This window comes from Chenopodium quinoa, unplaced genomic scaffold (assembly GCF_001683475.1).
Source record: "Chenopodium quinoa cultivar QQ74 unplaced genomic scaffold, ASM168347v1, whole genome shotgun sequence".
NCBI classification, from domain to species: domain Eukaryota; kingdom Viridiplantae; phylum Streptophyta; class Magnoliopsida; order Caryophyllales; family Amaranthaceae; genus Chenopodium; species Chenopodium quinoa.
In genome coordinates, this window is record NW_018742903.1 from 1,486,935 (window position 1) to 1,509,534 (window position 22,600).

At 35.1% G+C, this 22,600-nt stretch overlaps 3 protein-coding genes and 1 pseudogene across 3 annotated transcripts; 3 read left to right on the top strand and 1 right to left on the bottom strand.

Annotated features, from left to right (window-relative positions):
• The first annotated feature begins 1,862 nt into the window (after positions 1 to 1,862).
• Positions 1,863 to 6,014, top strand: LOC110727211. The gene is made up of 2 exons (XM_021906778.1): positions 1,863 to 2,277; positions 3,546 to 6,014. The coding sequence occupies exon 2, from the start codon at positions 3,563 to 3,565 to the stop codon at positions 5,720 to 5,722; it is 2,160 nt and encodes a 719-aa protein (XP_021762470.1). The 5' UTR covers positions 1,863 to 2,277; positions 3,546 to 3,562; the 3' UTR covers positions 5,723 to 6,014.
• Positions 6,015 to 9,467: 3,453 nt separating this feature from the next.
• Positions 9,468 to 17,641, bottom strand: LOC110727212 (RING finger protein 10-like). The gene is made up of 9 exons (XM_021906779.1): positions 17,206 to 17,641; positions 17,047 to 17,093; positions 14,970 to 16,187; positions 14,526 to 14,614; positions 11,809 to 11,911; positions 11,628 to 11,732; positions 10,973 to 11,087; positions 10,163 to 10,342; positions 9,468 to 9,849 (listed from the first exon to the last, which is right to left on the bottom strand). The coding sequence occupies exons 1-9, from the start codon at positions 17,429 to 17,431 to the stop codon at positions 9,698 to 9,700; spliced, it is 2,235 nt and encodes a 744-aa protein (XP_021762471.1). The 5' UTR covers positions 17,432 to 17,641; the 3' UTR covers positions 9,468 to 9,697.
• Positions 17,642 to 18,954: 1,313 nt separating this feature from the next.
• LOC110727214 lies at positions 18,955 to 21,830 on the top strand (annotated as a pseudogene).
• Positions 20,075 to 21,830, top strand: LOC110727213 (zinc finger MYM-type protein 1-like). Its single transcript, XM_021906780.1, has one exon. The coding sequence runs from the start codon at positions 20,386 to 20,388 to the stop codon at positions 21,511 to 21,513; it is 1,128 nt and encodes a 375-aa protein (XP_021762472.1). The 5' UTR covers positions 20,075 to 20,385; the 3' UTR covers positions 21,514 to 21,830.
• Positions 21,831 to 22,600: the final 770 nt, after the last annotated feature.

Consider the following 22,600-nt stretch of genomic DNA (forward strand, 5'->3'; position numbering starts at 1 on the left):
TTTTGGTTCGCCCTATTTACCTTAATGGTAAGCAGTGTTGACTATTTTCAGGTGTAGTCAATAAATGAGCATTTAGGAGTCCCGGAATTTGCTTCACTTAGTTTAGGAATGTTGGTTTTATTTCTATTTTGAGTACTCATAACAATGGCTACTATTTTTATAAGTATTAATAAATTAAAGAAAAAGTTTGAGTTTTTGCTGCAAAGTTTTGGTTTTGTTTAGGAGTTTTGAGTAGCCTTGCGTAATCACGCGGCGGTAATATACCTAAGTCTATCTCTACGGTATAATTATACGTATCATACTAGTATTATCGTAGAGGGAGATTTGGGGGTGTTACAGTGGTCGCCGAAAGGGGGCTGGGTTTAATTTTTTTTTTATAATGATTTTTATTTTTGACCAGTCATGTGGTGACACGTGTACACTAAACCAAAAATATTTTTTTGCCTTTTTTATTAGATTATCGGTCACTTGGGACCACTACAAGAAAATTCACGTTAAAGTTGGGATTATTAAAAAATAATAAAAAGTTGGGATTATTTTCGACGAATGAGGCAAAGTTAGGATTATTCTGACCAATTTTTCCTTTTTTAATTGCAACATTGACTCTTAACACGCGTTTTGAGAAGGAGATTTAAGAGGTAAACAAATGATTGAATTATAAATAATTTAAACATTGATAACCTAACATAGTAACATGACCCTTTTATATGAGTAACAAAATTTTATATATATTGGCTGAAAAATTAAGTCGATACTAAGGGCTTGTTTAATTCACCTTATTTTTGCTTATCTGATTTGGTCTGATCTGATCTGATCTGATCTAATATGATTGCCTGATTTGACCAAATTTTGACCTTATGTGTACGATAATCTACAAAGAAGAAATATATCAATTGGGGTCTTGTTAGATTCGTATTATTGTGTATTTTATTAATATGTAATTTTTAGAATTTTTTTCTTTACGTATTTAAAGATTTTTAGCAATAAAACCGCACATAAATCGATGATTTGATCTGAATTTATTTTTTCTAATATGATATGATCTGAATTTATTTTTTCTGAAATAAGTTGAACTAAACAAAGCCTAATACTTGTGTTTAAGTAGTGCAAAAGATCTAACTATTACACTTAAAGAATGAGGAATCATGTTTTCACACTCGTCGATTACTTTACTTTCACATTTCTAGTATGGATCCGACTCTACTCCGCCCCGATCCGAGGAAAATAATTCGCTCCGAGTCCGAGAACAAAGTAATCTGAGTCCTACTTCGAATCGGAGGAGGGTCGGAGTCGGATCCTACAAAAAATCCGAGAAAAAAGCCGACTCCGACAAATGTCCAACTCCAACAGATTATCTGAATATGACTCCGATGGATCGTGGATTTGGGTGTGGGTAGCGGTGGCAGTGGGTGTGAGTTGCAAAGGCCCAAATAGCCCAATTTCTTAAATTATATTGAATAACCGAAAAAAACTTGGAGTCGGAGTCGGAGTTGAAGGCCGGATATTGAAGTCGAATCGGAATCGAAGTCGGATGTCGGAGTCAGATTTAGCCTCCGACTTCTTGTAGGGTCGAAGCCGGATTTAGCATAATCTGCTCCGAGTCCGACCCGTTACCATCCCTACTCTTGTTGAACCAAATACCCCCTTAATTAACATAGGGTTATCAAGTTCACTTATGAAAGTTGGTCCATGATTGAGATGAGACGGAATTATTATTTTTTCTTATAGATAAGATGAATTGTCTTATCGGATCAGAACCTCACACATCACAAGATAAAAGATTTTTTTACCTTTAAAGTGTCTATTGAAAATCAAGACGAGGATGAACCCATGGTAGGGGCGTAGGGGCGGCCCGTGCCCAAGGTCTATCATGCCTTTTGAGACTGGAACGAGCAAGTCTAATCAGTAAACACACAAACATACACTGTACTTTCGCCTGAGTCTATAGAGATTAGAGACCAGAGACTGGACAGTCGCACAGTCAGACAATAAACAATTGGGAGTCTCAGGACGCCAAGTGTCGACCAGCCATAGCATGGATACCCAACATTGCAGACCTCCTTTTTTCTGATATTTAAGGACTCACAATTCTCAAAGCCCAAGTCTTTTTGATTGTGGGGTTTTCAACCTGATTTTTTTGGTTACCGTTCACACATAATGAAAATGGATTAGTTGATTTAGTTCTAGAGAAGTAGAGAGAGTAAAAAGGCATCATTCTTTTCCATCCAAACCAGCTACCAGTCCTCACTCTCTGCTTCAATTTTATTGAATAACTCAGTAAGTATCTTTTCTTATTTCTCTTTCCAATTCAATGTGTAGTTCTTAAAATCACGCTTTGATTGGTGTTATTAATGTCTAGTGAATTGCTTCATGTTCCTATTTTTAGCCTTTTTTTTATTATTTTTTTTAATTATTATTATTATTATTTTTTATTAGTGGCCCTTAACTTATATTGCTGCAATAAGATTAATTTCTCCTCCTTTTTGTAAGAAAAATGAAATAAGATTGGAAATTATTTGGAGCATTATATATTGATGCCATTTGTATTCGAAAAAGTGAAACTTACATTGCTGCAATTTTTTTCTTGAAATTAATATGCTTATTTTCTTATTTAATACCATTTTCTTGGTAATTTGGAATTAAATTCTCTTTTTTGTATATTTTTCCTCAATTTCTAGAGTTATATTCTTCATTGGTTGTTGCAGCAATGTAAGTTCAATTTTTTTGTTGATTTATGTTTACAGTTTACATACTAATATGCTTCGTGCAATGCAATAAAACATACCAATATCATTGTTTGAGGAAATCATTCCTTTATGCATAGAGGACCATATGGTTCGATTTCTTCCTCGGCCTTGAAATGTCCTGAACGGCACTATGAACACAAATGTTTTTTTTTTTACTAAAGTAAATACTATGTTGATACAGCGCGATTTAATAACAATTTATCTCCTAATTTGCAACTACGCAAGTACTATACTGTAATTGTTCTCCTAATAAGATGTTAATTCAGCGCGATTACAAATGCTAATTTAATGCGATCGGAGGAGTTCTATTGATCTGTTTAATATATTTAACTATCTCCTAAAATGCAAGTTGTCGCTGTTTAAGGATGGAATTGAAATGTATATTCTGTAGTTTCTTCAGAGTATTGCTGAATGTTGCTATTAAGTTAATCAGCTTTGTTTCGATGATCATATTAAAGACGCTTGCTTCGTTTATAATCTCCTTTTGTTTATACTAGTTGTAGCAAAGGAGGGTTCATCAACTTGGTACATGTGCTCGGAAGATGCAGTTTTTGGATTTTACATGTTTTTATAAGAACATGGAATAAGGTTCTCTGAAAAATGAGTTTCATTCTCATTTTTCTATATGTCTTAATCATCTGCAACTTAGTAACAAAGCTTTTATGCATTTGTAGTACGTTCAGTTGTAGTTTTGTGATTATTGTGTGAGAATTTGCGGCGAGGGTTTTTACTTTTAAGATTCTAGCATAGGCCTTGAACTATCTATTTGTTTGCTAAGATTTTTATTCGACTTTGTAGGCATTAGACTCTTACAAATGGATGGAGAAAAGTCTAGTGTTTTGGAAAAAATTGAAGTTGCGAAAAGGATGGCTGCTAACAGGGACTATGCAGGTGCAAGATCTAAGCTGCTTGAAGCCCATAATCAGTTTCCAGATTTCAAAATAGCTACTCAGATGATAACTGCTTGTGACATCTTATGTGCATCGGAATTGACTTTGAATGGTGAAACTGATTGGTATTGGGTTCTTGAACTTAGTCCAGCAGCTAATAATTCTCAAATAAAGTCAAAGTACAGTAAACTCGTGAGCCTATTAGAAGGAATAAAGGATGACTTTCCTGGGTCTGTCACTGCTTTGAAGTTAGTTCATGAAGCTTATGCTGTTCTTTCAAACGCGTCTAAATCTTGGATCTTTAACTCTAGAAGGCTGACAAGCATGGATGTTAGTGAATCATTTGTTCCATCTGTGAGCTCTCATGGTGATATGGGGCATCACAATGGTGGGAGTTTGAGTCAAGAACATGATTCCTCACTTGTCTGTGAAAGTTCTGATGTTTCTAAGATTGCAGATGCTGCAAAAGGTCTTGTAGGTATTGGTGAAAGAAGCTTAATACCTATTGAAGTTGATGATTCAGACGATGCCGATGATAATCAACAGAACAAGGGAATTAACTCTACAGAATTGAATTTTCAATCTTCCACTTTGAAGTCAGAGTTTACTCAGACTACTGATACCAATGTTGCTACAGCTATGGATTTTGATCTTTCGAATGAGAAGTCACTTCGGAATTTAAGAGCCACTACAGATCATATGAATCATGAAAATTTTATTAACTTTGATGAAGCAAAGAAGGCAGAAGCTTTTAAAGTCGGTCAAATTTGGGCTGCTTATGATAGTGAAAATTTTCCTCGTAGGTATGCTCGCATCAATATCGCTTCAGAATCACCTTTCAGGCTCGATGTTACTTGGTTGCGACCTATACCACGAAATGAAGATGAAAGAAAATGGTGTGAGGTCAGGCTGCCTGTGGTATGTGGATTATATAATTTACATGAAAATGAAGAATCTATTGTTGATCCTGCTATTTTCTCCCATGTGGTTTCTTGTACAGTCAGCCCAACGTATGATGAATTTGAAATTTTCCCACAAGAAGATGAAGTTTGGGCAGTTTATAAAGACTGGCGACCATTTGATTGGTTGGAAAACCCTGAATCTAAGAAAGCATGTAGTTTACAGGTAATAAGGATAATTGAAGGTTACTCCGAGGAGGGCATGCTTGCTGTGCCCTTAGTCAAGGTTGATGGGTCAAACAATATTTATAAAAGAGAGACTGAAGTTGCCCAAGAGCGTACTTTCAAAATCCCTGCAGAGTTCTTGTATCGTTTTTCTCATCAACTTCCAGCATGTGATTTAGAAGGTGGGAAATTGATTGGAGTATTTGGTGATATGCCAAAGCAAGATCCTTCGTCCATCAACTCCTCAACCAGTCAGAGGCCTATATCATGCCCTTCATCAGTGGATTTGGTAGGTAATTCACTAAAAGTGGAGTGGACAACCAAAGATTTTACTCCAAGTCAAGTATGGGCTGTCTATGATGGCTCTGACCAAATGCCTAGGCAGTATGCACTAGTGAATAAAGTTTTTCCGGCTGGAGCAATTGAAGTGACTTTTTTGGAGCCTCATCCCAACCCTATGGATAATGAAGAGATTTCTTGGATCGAAGAGAACTTACCTGTTGGTTGTGGAATATTTAAACTAGGTTCCAGGATTGCTGTTATGCCCTTGAGTAGTTTCTCTCATTTGGTAGATTGTGACCGAACTACCAAGAATATGTTTTACAGAATTTATCCCAAGAAAGGTGAGATATGGGCTATGTACAAAAACTGGAATAGAAAATGGAAGCAACAGGACTTCGGTGACTATCATTGTCGAATAGTTGAAATAACTTCAGATTTCACAGAGCCTTCTGGCCTGAGCACTGCTAGCTTAGAAGAAGTTCCAGGATACAAAACTTTTTTCCAGAAGCAACTTTGTGATGGGTTTGCATTAAGCCGGATAGTTCCAAGATCAGAGATGCTTAGCTTTTCACACCGAATTGAGGCATTTGTTGTCCCAGGAATTGAAGCCCATGGTATACCTGAATGTTCTTGGCACCTAGAACCTGATTCTTTGCCTCCAATTATTTCTAATGCCTAAAATGTAGGTATGACTTGCAGTAGCTCTTCAAATTTGCTAATGATTATGGTGAGTTATACTCGTGACTTTCTAACGTGCTGTAAATAGTTTAAATGTTAACTGTACATCGGGTGGCTGCCCTTTACTCAAAAGGAGCTAATTGCTTTACTATGGTTCCAGAAATTTGCATGTTAAACTCCTCATTAGTTATTGTTAATTGGATTTTGAAATTAAGTGTCTATGACGCCAATTAATGTCATAGAATGGTCAAAGTATACTTGAAATTAGAATCAAGTATAAGTCAGTTCATTAACTCCTTTCCTGTCAGAACTTTTGAGTAATGATTACACTATACTTGAAAATAGAATGAATTATAAGTCAGTCATTGGTTTAATCCTGATGCCACTTGGATGGAAGTCATGGTTTTGAATTACCGGTAGGTTTTCTAACTGGGGATGTGTTATCTTGGTTTTTTGTTGTCCAGTTTCTGCCATAGCCCATATGAATCTGTGGTAGAGTACAAGTACAATGTCAAATTATTTTCGCAGTTAGCTGCATGATTAGCAGAATTTAACCAGTGTTGCAGCTACAATAGCTTTGTTTTCCTAAAACTAAACTACTACTAGAATACAGAGCACAGGGCCATCTTTGCTACTACTACTACTTTTTTAGTTTTGTGAATAAATGGATATCCATGTAGCTTGTTGCAGCTATCTGCGTAACAGTGTGCTGCACAGAGCAAACCCTGGTTCTATCGTTATTTCAGCTCTGTGTTTTGCTTTGCTCATTTGGAGCTGCCTGACCTTGTAAGTTGTAATGTATATTGCTTTTAACTTTGCAATTTAGATATCCCTCCAACTGAAATTTCTCGGATTGATTGGCAGTAGATACTGGAATTATCATTGTAGTGCTCCCAAAGTCCCAATTTAATTTTATTTATCTTCTCTTTCCCCCAAAGTAAAATATGCAATGCTTTGATTATTAATAGATAAGAATCATTCATACTTGTTAAGGTTAGTTTAGTTGAGTTCAGCTTATTATTACAAGAAAAGTAGTTTGATTCGAATCATATTCTTTGGCGATAAATGAACCAAAGTTGCCTTCATAGATGGAAAGTTACAAGGGTGTGAGGACGTATCTTCATAAGAAGAACTAATACAAGAAAGGCTCACAAAAGGGGGCGAGCCATGGGTGGAGGCTCAGCACCCACGGTTGATCTATAAACTTGGGAAAATCTCGAGTAACTAATATAAGCAATGAACTTGGGAAAATTCAAAACCTTGGGTAACTAATAGAAGTATAATAACTAATATAAGCAATGAAATTGGGAATTTCTTAAAAGAAAACAAGTACGGAGTAACTAATATAAGCAAGGAACTAAGTGCATTCACAATGGCTAGCTACATGTCTTTGTAGCTTTGAGTTGTCACATCATAGTTTCCCAAAACTACATCATTTAAGCTATAACCTCCATAATGACAAGCTACTTCCTTTTGTAACTTCAGTATGTCCCATTATCCTACATGGTCACATTTTATTTAACTAATACATTATTTGCCTTAGGTGGAGTAAAACTACATAACTTTGTAGAGATATGTAGTACCAGCTTTGTAGCTCCACAATGGCTAGCTTATAGCTCCAAGTATTTAGAAATTACAAGTTCTTATGCACAACCATTGTAGAAGCTCTTAATATAACCCTATTTACTTGCCTTAGAGCCATACGCACATGGGTGTTATACAAGTGAAAGCAGAGAGGAAATATGGAAGGGTCAGGGTGAAGAGAAGAAAAATTATTTGCAAGAAAACGGAGTAGCATAAGTAAATTGTGACACTTAAAAAACATATAAAGCAATAAAAAAGACAAAGAAAGTACTACCTCCGTTTCATATTACTCGCAACATGTACCTAAAATGGATGCTTCACATTACTCGCAACAAATTGTTTTCTTTCATTTTTTAGTAAGTTTTTTACTGCGAAATGATAAAATTACCCTTACTTTTTTTAAAACATCCTAATTAAACTACAAATCTGATCTCATTACATTAAACCCCAAGATTAATTAATTTCACCCTCCCCACCAAATTCATTCCCCTTCATCTAAATTCAACATCTTCATTCATAATCTTTCTCTCCCTTCCTACATCATCAAATTTCTTCATCTTTTTCCTCATCCCCATTATTTTTCTCTCTCCTCCTCCAACCCCATTCTCATGGTTTTCCAGATCTGATGGTTTTCGTGGGTTTGGGTTTTGGGTTCGAGGGTTTTGGGTTATGAGTTTGTGGGTTCAGATCTGGGTTCGTGGGTTTGGTTTTGGGGTTCATTGGTTTGATTGTGGGTTCGTAGGTTGGTGGCTTCGCAGGGTTCGTGGGTGGTAGGTTGGGGGGTTCGTGGGTTCAGATCGGGGGGTTCGTGGGTGGTAGGTTCAGATCAGTGGTTTCGTGGGTGGTAGGTTGGTGGGTTCAGATCGGTGTGTTCGTGCGTGGTAGGTTCAGATCAGCGGGTTCGTGGTTGGTGGGTTCAGATCGGTGGGTTCGTGGGTTCAGATCGGGGGGTTCGTGGGTGATAGGTTCAGATCGGTGGGTTCTTGGTTGGTGAGTTCAGATCCATGGGTTCAGATCGGTGGGTTCGGATCGGTGTTGCGGCAGGGTGTGTCCGTGGGTTCGTAGGTTGGTGGGTTCGCTGGGTTCGTAGGTTAGTGGGCTCGCTAGGTTTTTGGGTTCAGTTCGGTGCTGCGGCTGGGTGGTTCGGTGTTTTGTGGTGTTGGGTGGTTTCGGTGCTTGTGCGTGGATAATGCTGGTTTATTTAGTTTAATTTTAATTTTAATTTTTTTTATTTTTTATTTTTTTCTTGGGAAGTTTAGTTTTAGTTGAATTTGTTTTTTCATTTTTCTTTGGGTTGAATTAATACTTAAGTATATGCCCTTATTTTTTTAATAACTATGCTTAAGATCTTTTGTCTAGGCGTCTGCAAAACTCCTCTTTATTGTGAGTAATATGAAAATTCAAAAAATCCAAGTGACAAGTGAAAATAATTTTCAACTAGTAAAACCCAATACAATAAGAATTAATTGTGATGGTAAAATGTTGATTAAATTTATAAAAAGAAAACATAATAAATCAACAATTTTTTGTCATATATAGATCCCACAGTTTTTGGTCATATTTAAAGATTATCCCAAGTTGAACGAAAATTTCTAGTAAAACCCTAACTAAGCTCACTTGAACGACAATTTCTAGTGGCTTGGCGCCATGGTAGCTCATTAGAGCAACTCCAATGGCAAGCTAATTGTCATGCCACATAAGCTTTTAAGCTAATTGTCATTTTAGCTCTAATGACTAGCTAATAACTTACTATTTAAATGGAGCACACCTTAATTTACATTGATAAATTTCATTTTATTTATTCTAATTTATATTATTTTTAGCAAGTTTTTTTCCAAGCAAATTAACTTGACAAAACTAATTTGGTTGGCCAAGCTAATTGCATTTTTAGCTCCAATGGTTAATCTAGTAGTTAGGGATTATGTAATATTGCAAGTTAGTCCCTAACTACAACCATTAGAGTTGCTCTTAAAATCCAGATAAAGCCTTGATTTCATACTTATAAAGTTATAATAAGTCCACTCATCAAAAATTAAAAAATCAATAAATAATTCTTCAATTCCTCACGTCTGGAAACTTTAGTACTCAATCGTCCTTTAAATAATCATCTCTATGAACGACAAACAGATTTCCACGTCTCAGGAAGGCAGGATGCTAACAAATACGGTAGGAAAATCAGCAAGCATTAATAGTCACTTAGGCTTAGTAACAACATCTCATAAGCCATTGACAAGCTTTTGTTGAATTAAGAACTCGGACAAATATGTATACAAATCCTAACCATATTTTTTATTGCTTGAACTTAAACTCACCACAAACTAGAACTTAGTCATCCATATAATACAGAATATGACGGCAGAAGAGGGGGTAAAGAACGGTTTAAGGCAGATTTTTAGTAGCGGCGACCACCAGCAGTAGACAGGAGTACACGACTTGATTTCTTACCCTTCTTCCCTGTTTCATTGGTCTTGCGTGTCTCTGGTCTCTCCCGGGATATTACATTGGCAAACGAGTGTACAGTCCGGACACCTTGATTTGTTGACCCTACACAAGCACCAAATCCTAAAATCAGATCACAAAGCACTTTTATATTTATATCAATTATTGCAGTGGTAGAAAGACAGCTCAATACACCGAGGTTGAAGCTAAAAATGACTTCACCCCATCATCTACCAGATAACAAGCTTATTTATCCAATGATCTATACGAAAGAAAGCGGCTAATACTGCTTTCTCCAATATTAAGTTGCAAGACTAAGGTAATGGGGCATGGTGGCAGTTAAATCAGAATCCAGATCAAACATAATGGTTCCCAACATTGCACATTTAAATGGCTCAAGTTACTAAGAATAGAATACCATTAATCCCGGTGGAAGAACTTGTTCTTCCGACATCAGCTTCAGGTGCAGTTTCTTGAATATGCAAGGAAGGAGAATCACACCCTGCTGCAAAACCCAGCCTCGCAACATTTGAGAATAATTGTCGTCCTTGGACTGAAGGGCTTGATGCTGCCAATGTTGAGGCAGGACTTCCAAGAGCTGAATTATATTACAAATCTATCAGTGAACGCGATCATCAATACATAATAACTTCGAAATTATTAATTTGATGTGATGATTTTAACCAAGATAGAAACTATACAACGGGATCTTATAACAAGCCACCAAAATATTCAGAACACCAAACTGTTGCATAGAGCAGAATATTGGAGAACTACAAAAAAGGAAGCAAATCCAAAAAATGAAGTTGCTGCCCAATAAGTTCTGTTTGGTTGTTAAGAGCTGGTTGCATTAGCTAATTTGACTAGTTGGTTGCATAAGATGTTTTGACTAGATGTTTGTATTAGCTATTTGTACAAAAGTATTTCATAGAATTAGCTAATAACTTGTAGCTGTTTTGTTACGAACAAGTGAAATGCTAAACAAGTAATAGAATAGGGTAACAAATTGGACAGGACCGACAGGTAAATATGTAAAGTTTAGACATTATTTCAAAGTTGTCATTACTCACTAGGCTAAAATTTCACAACCAGCTAACCTTACAAGCTTCTTTTTCCAACTTTTTGGAAATTACAGTGTAGAGCAAAAAATACCTATAGATTTCAAAGTACACAATAAAGGAAATTCTAAGTAGATTTTGTGTGAGGATGACAGAATTCAGAATATTACCTTCAAAGTCATCCATGGAGAAAGTAGATGAGCTATCATAAGCTTGCATATTATTGTAATGAACAGGTAGGGAATATGAAGCATCAGCTTCAGCTTTGATTTTATCCTCGTGTTCCTGCATGTTCAAAATTGCCGACAGGAGAAAATTAAAAATGTCCAATCCATCACTATTCAGTCTGATCACAGAAAACACGTAGAATTCACAGAGGATTTAATAAACCATAGCACACAAGATATCATTCATGTCACACACCATACATAGCTTACAGCTATAGAGAATGAGGAAAGGAAGATAACCACATCAAAGAGCTAGATAATTAGCAGCTGCCATTGTGTTAAAAAAGCCAATCATCATTAGAAAGATCAAATATGAGAATAACGAAATTTATTCTTGTCGAATTTATTTTTTTTTAAATTTTATGATTGTTAAATTTACAGGAGAAGGAAGGTTTGAAATCTCTTTTTCCTCCAGCAGGTATAGCCAGAACTAACTAATGTCAGTAGATAAGAATGGAAAGTACTCCATATCAAAATACATATTCCAAGCACCACACTTCATCATAAGTTCAGGCACAACTTTACTCACCAGTTGATATATCATTCTAAGACAGCAGAAAGCAAGAAAAATTAAGATAAATGATACAGCTATCAATACCTTTCTGGCAAGCTGCTTTCTCTGCCTTTCTCGTTTCTTTAATTCATCCCTGAAAGGAGCCAAGGCTTCAGCAGGCAAGATGTCTTTTAAGTCAATTTCACATAGCTGTTTACATTTTTAGAATTAGGACAAGATCCAAACCCATTAAAAAATAAACCCAAGTACAGTATTATAGTATTACCTGAAATGTGGTCGTCAAAGGAAAATGGCTCAGGTAGCGGTAGCGCCTCCTCATGGCCTCAGACTGAGTCACAGACTCCAATTGTAAGATTTTTCCACTCACTCTAGAATTCATGCAGCTTAATCAGAATATGGGGTAATGCAAAACTGGTAAAAAGTACAACAATGATTGCATAGACAAAAAGACCAATTTATAGTGAAAATGCTTGCCATGAATCAATATGAAAGAGAACTTAAATGCTGATCAACTCAGCTGCTAATTTTATTTTTACATATAAATAAAACAAATTATAATCCTTCCAAAGTTCCATTCCAAGAATTTTGTCACTAAAAAATTGGTATCTGACAATGATGTCAATATTAAATACTCCCTTCATCCCATTTTAGTTGCAACACTGTATGAGCTGAGATTTAAATGCTGAAAACAGAGAATTCAAAGGAAAAGGAAAAGTTGCAGGATAAAATAGGAGTAGAAGAAAGTAAATTTTTTTTTTTTTTGAGATGGTAGCTTAAAAAACCTCTGTCTCTCCCAAGGTAAAGAGAACAGATACGCCACACACTCACACACGAGTCCCCTCTTCCCTCTTCACCCCTATTATTCCACTCACCTGTCACCTCTAAAAACTTCCTGCAAATCACGATTCTTTCTAAACCATGCCTTCAAGTCTTGTATACATTAGCAGTCAGCACAGTATGTGGTCTAGAAGGAGGCATTACAAACACTGTGGTCAACACTTTGACCAGCATTTAATTTTAGGCAATTTAATCGACTTCTAAAAAATTGCGAGATTGTTGATCCTAGGGTACTTTTTATATCTATTGCAAGACAGGGAAAAAATAAATTGAAAAAAATGTTAGATGGCGAGAAAACACCAGATATTATAGTCATAGTCGGAGAATCAAATAAGAAACTATAATAGAAAGGATATGAAAGATAAAAAAAATATATATAAAAAAAAGGATTTAATTAAGTTACAAATATAAGGAAGAAGATGAAGGGAGAATAGTAGGCAATAGGGAAGGTGACACAAGTCATTGTTGGTGGTTGTTATAGTGTATAGTTATTAGAGGGTCCATGTCATTTGTAGGAGTAAACCTAATAGAAAGGTAAACATTGTTACATTAGTATCAAGTCTATAGATATTAGTATCAAGAGAACTTAAAGAGAGCTTAAACATAGGTCATTAGTTTCAAGTCTCTAGACATTTAAGCACAATGTGAAAGCATCCCCCAAGGCCACCCAACATCCAACAGAAAACGTTAAACAATTTCCAAGAGGGTACTAAAGCAATGACAAATTGAAAAAAAAAATATGAGAACTATCTAACTAAACCAGCAAATCACTTATATTTTATCAATCCCAGCCACATCGAATCCAATGTGGAACCATTAACCAACAGTGTGACATAGACGAAGAGGTAAGACAGCTAGACAAGTATATTTGGTTAATGTTTGTCATCCCAAATGTTGACATGAATATATGAATGCAGTCATTGGTCGTCCTCTCTTTCTCCTCCCTTTCTCTATTTAATTTAGATGAGCATCCATGGTACACCACGTTAACAACCTCAAAACATCAGGGTATAAGGGCTTAAACTTTAGCCCACTATAGAGAGAACTGTAGGGCAACACATTTCATCCCAAGAAGCCGATGTACACTTCAATTCTCTTCAGATCATATATCTAAAGCTGACAAAACACAAACACATACTTCTTCCGTTTCATTTTAATTGATAAGTTTTAACTTCCGCCAGCATTCACATAATTTACTTTGACTTCATTTTATGATTTATTTGTAATAAATAACAGAGAGTTGAGTGGGGTCTTGTTTGATTTGTCTCAAAGTTTATTTTCCAAATATTAAATTTTTATAATTTTTTGTTGTACATAATAGAAGATATAATCATTTGAAGTTATGCATTGGCAATTGCACCTAAAGAAAGTGTGTCGACTAATATGAAACGGAGGAAGTACTAAACTAGAGTGATCCTCCCATTTCCCCCCTATGAGAACCTTGTCAATTATCAGATCATCAAAGTTCTATTTCTATTCTAGATTGTACCATAATTTACTCAATAAATAAATAAATAAAAATAAAAATGGCTTTCATATACCAGCTTTACTAAACTCATTATATATCTCTGCTAGTATTGTGCTTCATAACCAAACCACTTACATTTTAGAACCAAACCTGAAGGGTCATTTATTTTGGCAATGTCGGTCCATAGAGGCAAACATGTTGACCAAATCATCTCATGCCTTCTGGGCCACCAGAAGGCACTAGTTATAGTGCATAAATTGCCGTCATATGAAGAGGATTGCTAAAATATAACTAATTCACACAATTTAAAGCAATCTCATAGGGATCACAAACCTCTATCAAACTGTCCTTGACCAGGAAGCCCTAAAAATAATCCTTTCAATCCTAAATGTTCTTTCCCCCTTTTTTGGCATGTTCACAAAGCACATTTTTTTATCGTTAATATCTTCAATTACAAGATAGAAACAAATATATAAACACTGACTCATTGAGACAAATCAAACAAGACCCCATATGACTATGATTTTTCATTTATATTTGAATAATTTTAAAAGTTCTCTTTAATTATAAATAGTGGCCATATTGGGAAGAACAAAAAGGATTGGAGGGAACAGTAAGTCTTTCTTTTTGTAGCCAACAAAAAAATAGAATGAATTCACTTCATTGAAATGTCATACCTTGCAGGAAGCAGGTCATAGCTACCATAATGGTGCAAAAGACACTTCATGTTTAGTGGATGAAGGATAATAGGCTGACCATCAACGGCCTGAAACATATAAAAAGTACATTTACCTCATTAAGATTGAATAGGTATCTGGGAAGAATTAGAATCAGTTTTAAGCTTCAGATCTATTGAAGCAACTGTCCAAATGTGACACCAATTGCAACCCTCATACAGAAGTATTTAATTTATAATTTTATATTACAATTCACCATGATAATTCAGCTCTAAAAATTAATTGATTTACATTAACATTCATTAACATGAACAATGCCTTTGACCAAGCAAAGTCAATTACAATTGACGCTTGACACAGCCATGGGCTAATAGTAGTATGAATATCATATATCGACACTAGCAAGAACATAAGACAATGATCTGAGGGACTACCCTCACATACCTGGTAGAAATTGTATGATTCCTTCTCCTTGGTGTCTCCAGGGGAACCTACTGGAGTTAGCAAGGTCTTGTTTTCTTCATATGAGGAGGACACGGACACATCAAGTCCTTCAAGTGATTCATCATTGTCAGAGGACTGAACTAAACAAGCACTTCCATGAACATCTTCCATTACATTGTTTGGCCCCTTGTTTGCATCAAGAATAGATGGAGACAAAGTTCCATGTCCAAGCTCATCATCTTTGCAGTTAGGATAAATACTGCTAACAGGTTCACAATCAATAGTTTCACAGGATTTGCTGTCTCCAAAATTTCGACGAGCAGTCCAATATTTTTTTCTTTGTTTCAAGTGTTCCATAGCAGCACAAACATATGGAAGCTTCTCCAGGTCATCAACAAGCCCTGATTCAGCTCGTGCTAGCCAATTATCCAATGATGATATTGCTTCTCTAACAGAGAGATCCACATCCAAAGTAAGTATGAACTTTGAAAAGGAGTCACAAGACTTGCTACTCGTTCCTTCCTTGACCTTCTCATGTAGAGAAAATGAGTCTTTTTTCCGAGTTAAAAGCATAAATTCTAGCACATCACCAACATTGTGGCCAGTAACATTTTCCGCAAAGATAGTATACAAATCCCTTGAGGATATCATCATAAAACAGAGTGGGCATTTTCTCCAGCATTCTGCTTTATGATTTTCCTCACCCATAAGTAAGTATTGCAAGATACATGGAAAACAGAATATATGTCCACAAGACGTGATCTGTGGGCAGAGAGGAGTATCCAAACAAATTGGACATTGAATAGGGTGCGGAGTTGAGTATATCAAACATATTATATCCTCCCACTGTAATGTTTTGTCAGGATCCATAGATTCAATAGTATAGCTTCCAGAATCCAAGACAACAAATTTGTAGTTAGCCTGGAGGAAAAGGTCCTTATTGTAAGGCTTAATCTTCTGAGGCTTTTTCAGTGGAGGACCCCTAGGTTGAGAACGAGAGATTGGATTATATTGAAAATTTAGTAAGTGATTACCACTTACTATTTGATACCTTCTCCGTGCAGAACCACTTGCTCTACCATTTGGCGGAGAACCAGATACTTCCCCAATAGATGGAGGAGACCCAACTCCTCCCTGAGCAACAGAGTGAGATTGAACTCTACTGCTGATGCTGTGATTAGATGTCTTCTTACCATTTGAACTCCCATGTCCAATCACCTAAAAAAATAAAGGATATACCATCAAAATGTGTGAAAGATATAAAATGACATCCATATTTATACAAGCACATGAACTCATACTGGCAAAGAACTTGCTCTACATTTGAGAGAGTATTTTGTTCTACATTTCTACCACATCCAACCTACTTAAAAGAACATGCTTACTCTTTTAGATCATACAATTTACAAAAACATTTAGAGTAAGAATTAGTATAGTTACTTACAATAAACACCACCCTCCACCCCCACCACGACGTGCAAAAATGATTTGAAGAAAAGACACAGATAGAACATTACATGACAAGAAACCAGTTCTTAACATCCTTAATCTATGAATTCTCCCTTCACTCCATAATGATTATTCCTCATCAATTCTAGCATAACCTATTTGCTTGTTCTACATAGTTGATGAATGAAATTGAACAAACGCTTTCTATAATCCACTATGGTAACACACTGCCACTGCGAGCAATATTTATTCAATGAACTTCCGGCTTTCATTAATTAATCAATGGAAATAGTTAGTATTCATGGAGGCTCGTGGTATATCTTATTTTCTAACTACATTAAGCATCAGAGAGTATTCGAAACCAGAGGTGGACCGGAGAAGTGTTAAGCCATCGCCAAATTGCAACTGAGCCTTCATATTTATCCGTATCCCCAACACGGTCCAACGACTTTCCGACTTCAAAGTGATTTAATTCAGGATGTGTAAATTTAGTCATTCATAAAACAACACTACCACTTCCTCACCTCAATCATAATACAGTAAAACACGAAGAATTCAAAATAGACCTCAGAAAACAATTCAAATGACACAAAACTAGGGGGAAAAAAAAAGCATCTTTAAAATGTACCTTTTTTGAAGATCCACTAGAAGTTCCTGCAGTTTCAGCCATTGAACCTAAAATCACAACAACCAAAAACAATTGCAATAAGAAGCAAATTCAAAAGTGATACAAACAACCTAGTTAGCTCAATTGATCCAAACTCGACAGCAAGAACCCTAAAATCACCTGAAATTGAATTGGGCAAGGAAGCTTCAGATTGAGGTTCGGAGATCCGAATCGAATCAAGAGGTGGAGTTTGCGGGGAAGAGAGAGAACTTTGTTGGTGTTGAGATTGAGGTTCATCAATGGAGATTGAAAAGCCATGATTCAAATTAGGGTTTTGAGCAGAGGAAGACGAAGACGAAGACGATGATGCTGAACCTTGATGGGTGTGTGAGGGCAAGATGGACATGAAATTATGGAGAGAGAATTTGGGGGAATTTTATTTTGAGTTTGAAGAAACTCTGTTCGAAAAACTTTTAATTTCTGAGAATTTTTACGAATCTAGTAGAATGGTTTTATAATTATTCGTGGTGTAGGTGTTGGATTTTTGGAGCATCTTACGCATCTCTCAACGAATCTATGTTTTGCGAAAATGAAAGTTTTAGATGATAATCCTTTTACTTTATGACTTGTTATTGTAATTTTTACCTTGGACTAGTATGTAATATTGTAATCACGCGATATCTATGCATTAGAAAACAGTGGAGTCAATGATGGAGGGAGTTTATTGGGAATATCGTTATGTAATAGTAATTGCATAACAAGGGCCATTTTAGGAATTTCGCTGAAACATCATATCCCGTTATTCTTTTTGCAAGTCCGTTCGTACTTTTTTTTTTGGTATTTTTGTATTTGTATAGTAATTTCTACTCTTTAACCCCAAATACTTCTCACTCTCTTTCCTTTCTCCTTTGTCTCTCTCCTCTCGCTCCTTTATCTGTCCTCTCTCCTTCATTTCTAATCTCTGCGTTTATCTATTCTCTTCATCTTCGTTTGTGAAGTTCGTAGTTGGAAAGTTGGTAACAGGGCCGTAGCAAGGCCAGGGCAGGTGGGGCAACCGCCCTGGGCCCCCAAACCAAAAGCCCATCTTCAAATCTAATAAAGGCCCCAAAATTATCTTTTTAAAAAAAACCAAAATTAAAAGAAAAAAAAAAAGAAACGTGAGTTTCATAGTTCAGACTTTCATAACATTAGAAGAATTCCAAAAGCCTTCGCTGTTCATCCTCCTTCTTCCCTTATTTTTCTCCCAAAATATTCACTTTCCTAAGTGAAGTTTGATTAACCCAAAAAAAATGTCATTAATTCAATTTCATCCCCTTTTGTCGGCGATTTTGTTCTTCAAAACGTATCTCAAATTAATTTCCCTCTCCGTCGTGATTATGCTGAACGGTAATTTTATCCTTCAATTTATCAATTATCAACGGAAACTTATCTAATTATATATAATTCTCTATGTATATTGTATATTCTACTTTATTTATCATTTCTATTAACTTTTCATAATCTTTACAATTTCTTTCAATTATAAAATTGGGGGAAAAATTATCTAATTCTTTAATTGGTTGAAAGTAGGATTGGTTCGTTTGATAAAATTTCGGTTGTTCTAATTGATAAATTTCGGTTGAATTGGTTCGTTTGATAATATTTCGGTTGTTCGTTTGATAAAATTTTGATTAACTTTGATTGTTCTAATTGGAGTAATTGTTTATTTGCTTGATTTGCTAGTTTTCTATGGCCCTGATTGCTTGATTTGCTTGGAGTCTTTCGACCGTCGACAAGAGCTACGACATACGGGATCATCATTTCATCAAAATGCTAGATTGCTAAGGTTAATTCTTAATTTCTTATTTAACCTTTTAATTTTATACTTTTTCATTCTTAAATAATCATAAATTTATAATTTTTTTTTAATCTAGAGTGCTAAACTGTTAAATGATGAGGATGTTGTTTTTGAGGTGATGAGTACAGAGTACTTGAATGATCTTGATTGTGGATTTGTGGATAGAGTCGTAATATTCTTTGAGGACATTTTCGTTTTTAGTAGTACTGTAGTATATGAGTTTGTTTATAGGATAGTGTCATATATATTATTAATATTAATTGTTTTAGTCCTTTGACCGTCGACGAGAGGTAAATATTTTTGTTTCAATTGTTTCCTATTTTTCAGATTTGATTACTTGAGATGACATTGATTTGGAGTGCAAATTGAGCGTACTAAGTCAAATAATCAGGTGTTTTTGTTCTTTTCTATACTTATTAATTTATTATTGGCTTTGTTTGATAGAATGTTGCCTAGAAAATATTTATCCGGTAATGATAAGAGGAAAAAAAGAAAACGGGCATAAGAGTTAATAGAATCTCAAAAGGGTGTCATTGACAATTTTTTTACTAAAGTAGTACAAGTAGAAGAGTCTTCTAATGAATTGGGTGAAAATGAAAATCAAGAACAATTTAATGAGAATATAAATAATGAAAATTGTGATAATGAGCCTAATGAGGATGCGACTAATATGAATGAACCAACGAATGTACCAAATACATCCGATGTTAGTGATGTTGGCATTGATCAAGTAGTCCCTCCTTTAGATATTTATGATCCTAAAAATTGGGATAATCTTGACATCAAAGGAAGGGATATTTTGATACAAAAAGGACCTATTAGAGATTTGAACCTTGTGTTTCCAATTGATAACAAATTAAGACATTTTTCATATGCCTATTACACTAAGAAGTTGAGTAATGGTGAGACTTTTGATAGAAAATGGTTGGTTTACTCAAAATTAGCTGATAAAGTATATTGTTTTTGCTGTAAATTGTTCACATCTCAAAATAACAAAACTTTTTTAGCAAGTGATGGTGTGAATGATTGGAAACATCTTGGTGAGAAACTCAAATTATATGAGAATAGTGTTGAGCATATGACTAATATGAACACTTGGTATGAAACAAGAGTGAGACTAGAATTGAATAAAGGCATCGATAAAGACTTGCAAGAGTCAATTTCAAAGGAAAAATAGCGTTGGAGGCAAGTCTTAATTCAAATTGTTTCTGTTGTGAAATGTCTAGCTAAAAATAATTTAGCTTTTCGTGGATCTAGTGGAAAACTTTATGATGATTGTAATGGTAATTTTTTGGGCTTAATTGAAATGATAGCTGAATTTGATTTGGTAATACAAGATCATGTTAGACGTATTCAAAGCCAAGAAATTCACAAACATTACCTTGGTCCTCAAATTCAAAATGAGCTTATTTATCTTTTATCTCATGGTGTTCGGACTTCAATGATAAAAATATATAATAAAAGAGTCAAAATATTTTTCTGTAATCCTTGATTGTACCCCTAATGTGAGCCATCAAGAACAAATGACTTTGATAGTAAGATGTGTGAATGTATCAAGTGATAAAATCAAGATAGAAGAGTTTTTTTTAGAATTCTTAAAAGTAGATGATACTTCTGGTTTGGGACTTTTTAATGTATTGTTAGATGTATGTAAGTCCCTTGATTTGGATATTGATGATGTAAGGGGGCAAGGTTATGACAATGGCTCTAATATGAAAGGGAAACATCAAGGGGTTCAAAAGAGATTGCTTGAAATTAATCCAAGGGCTTTATATATGCCATGTGCTTGTCATAGTCTTAATCTCACTCTTTCTGATATGGCACATTCTTGTGTTAAAGCTATTTCTTTTTTTGGAATTGTACAACGTATATACACATTATTTGCACATTCCACTAAAAGGTGGAAGATTTTAGTTGACAATGTCCCGAGTTTAACTGTTAAATCTTTGTGCAATACTAGATGGGAGAGTCGAATTAAGAGTGTTAAAGCTATAAGGTTTCAATCTCCTCAAATTAGATTAGCTTTGTTGGAATTTTATAATTCTAGTGGTGATGACGCCGATATTGCTAAAACAAAAAGTGAAGCCGAAAGTTTGGCTAATTCTCTTGCAAGTTTTGAATTTTTACTTGGCATGGTAATTTGGTATGACATTTTATTTGCTATTAACATTGTGAGTAAAAAGTTGCAATCTAAATCCATGAGTATTGGAGTTGTCATGAACAAAGTGCAAGGTATGATCACATATTTTGAGAAATATAGAATTGAAGGGTTTGAATCTAGTTTAAATACTGCCAAAATCCTTGCACTTGATATGGATATAGAGCCAACATTTCCAATAAAGCGTCGCATCACTAGAAAAAGACAATTTGATGAGAATGAGAATGACGATAATGATGAGGGAATACAATCACCCGAGGAATCTTTTAGCGTAAATTATTTTTTGGTGGTTGTTGATATTGCAATAGCTTCTTTGAAAGATAGATTTGAGCAATTGGAGGTATTTGATAACATTTTTGGTTTTTTATTCGATGCAAAAAGGTTGAAATCATTGGATAATGACGATTTAAGAAAATCTTGCACAAGTTTTATGACTACCTTTACTCATAATAATTTTTCGGATGTTGATGCAGATGATCTTTTTCTGAATTGAAAGTGTTACAAATGACTTTGCCAAATTATTTGATGTCAGCATTTGAAATCCTTGAGTTTGTCAAAGCTGCAGATTGTTATCTAAATGTTTATATTGCCTATCGAATCCTATTAACTATGTCGGTGACAGTTGCATCTGCTGAAAGAAGTTTTTCGAAGTTAAAATTACTAAAGACCTACTTGAGATCTTCAATGTCACAAGAAAGGTTGAATGGTCTAGCTACTTTATGTATTGAGAAAAATATGTTAGAACATATTAATGTAGAAACTATTATTAGTGACTTTGCATCTAGAAAGGCTCGTAGAAATATTTTCATATGAACGCTGGCTTTGATTTCAATGTTTTATCTATATGAAATTTGTTGTTTTTAAAGATTATTATGCGTAATAAAATATGTAGTTTTTTGCCTACTCAATTTTTATTTTATTTCAAAATATTTATGTGAATTAGGCCCCCATTTTATGTCTTCGCCCCGGGCCACCGAAATTTCTGAAATGGCCCTGGTTGGCAATTATCTAATTACCATTCTCGGTTGTGCGAAGCTGGTGGAGTCGTTCGTTCAAGGTTTGGTCGTCCTGTCGTGAAAATTTGAAGTAAAAGGGCGGTAAATCATTTTTGTGGGTAAGTCGAAACTTTAGGGTAGTGCTTGTATGGAATTGATTTGATTGTTCCCCTTGACAATTGATTTCGACTTAAACTTGAAATTTTAGGGTTAGGGTAATTAAGAAGGATTGAATTGAGGGTTAATTTTGTTGGTTCCCCTTGATTTCGACTTTTGATTTATTTGAAAATGCAAGTTTGTTTATTGGATTTTTGATTTTTTGATTTCGACTTTTGAATACTGAGTTTGTTAGGGTTTTATAATTTTATAATGTCGATGAGTTAGGGGTTCTAAAATTGCGTTTTTGGGTAGCTTGTAAAATTTGTCATTCTAGATTGAATTTGTGGTTTTAGAATGTGATTATGTATGTGGCTATTTTAATTGTTGTGGTTTTAATCTAGTTGGAAGAAGGGGGATGAGAGTGAAAATTTAAAAAGTGTTCAACTTTAAAAAATGTTAGGCAACAAACTTGGATTTGACCGAGTG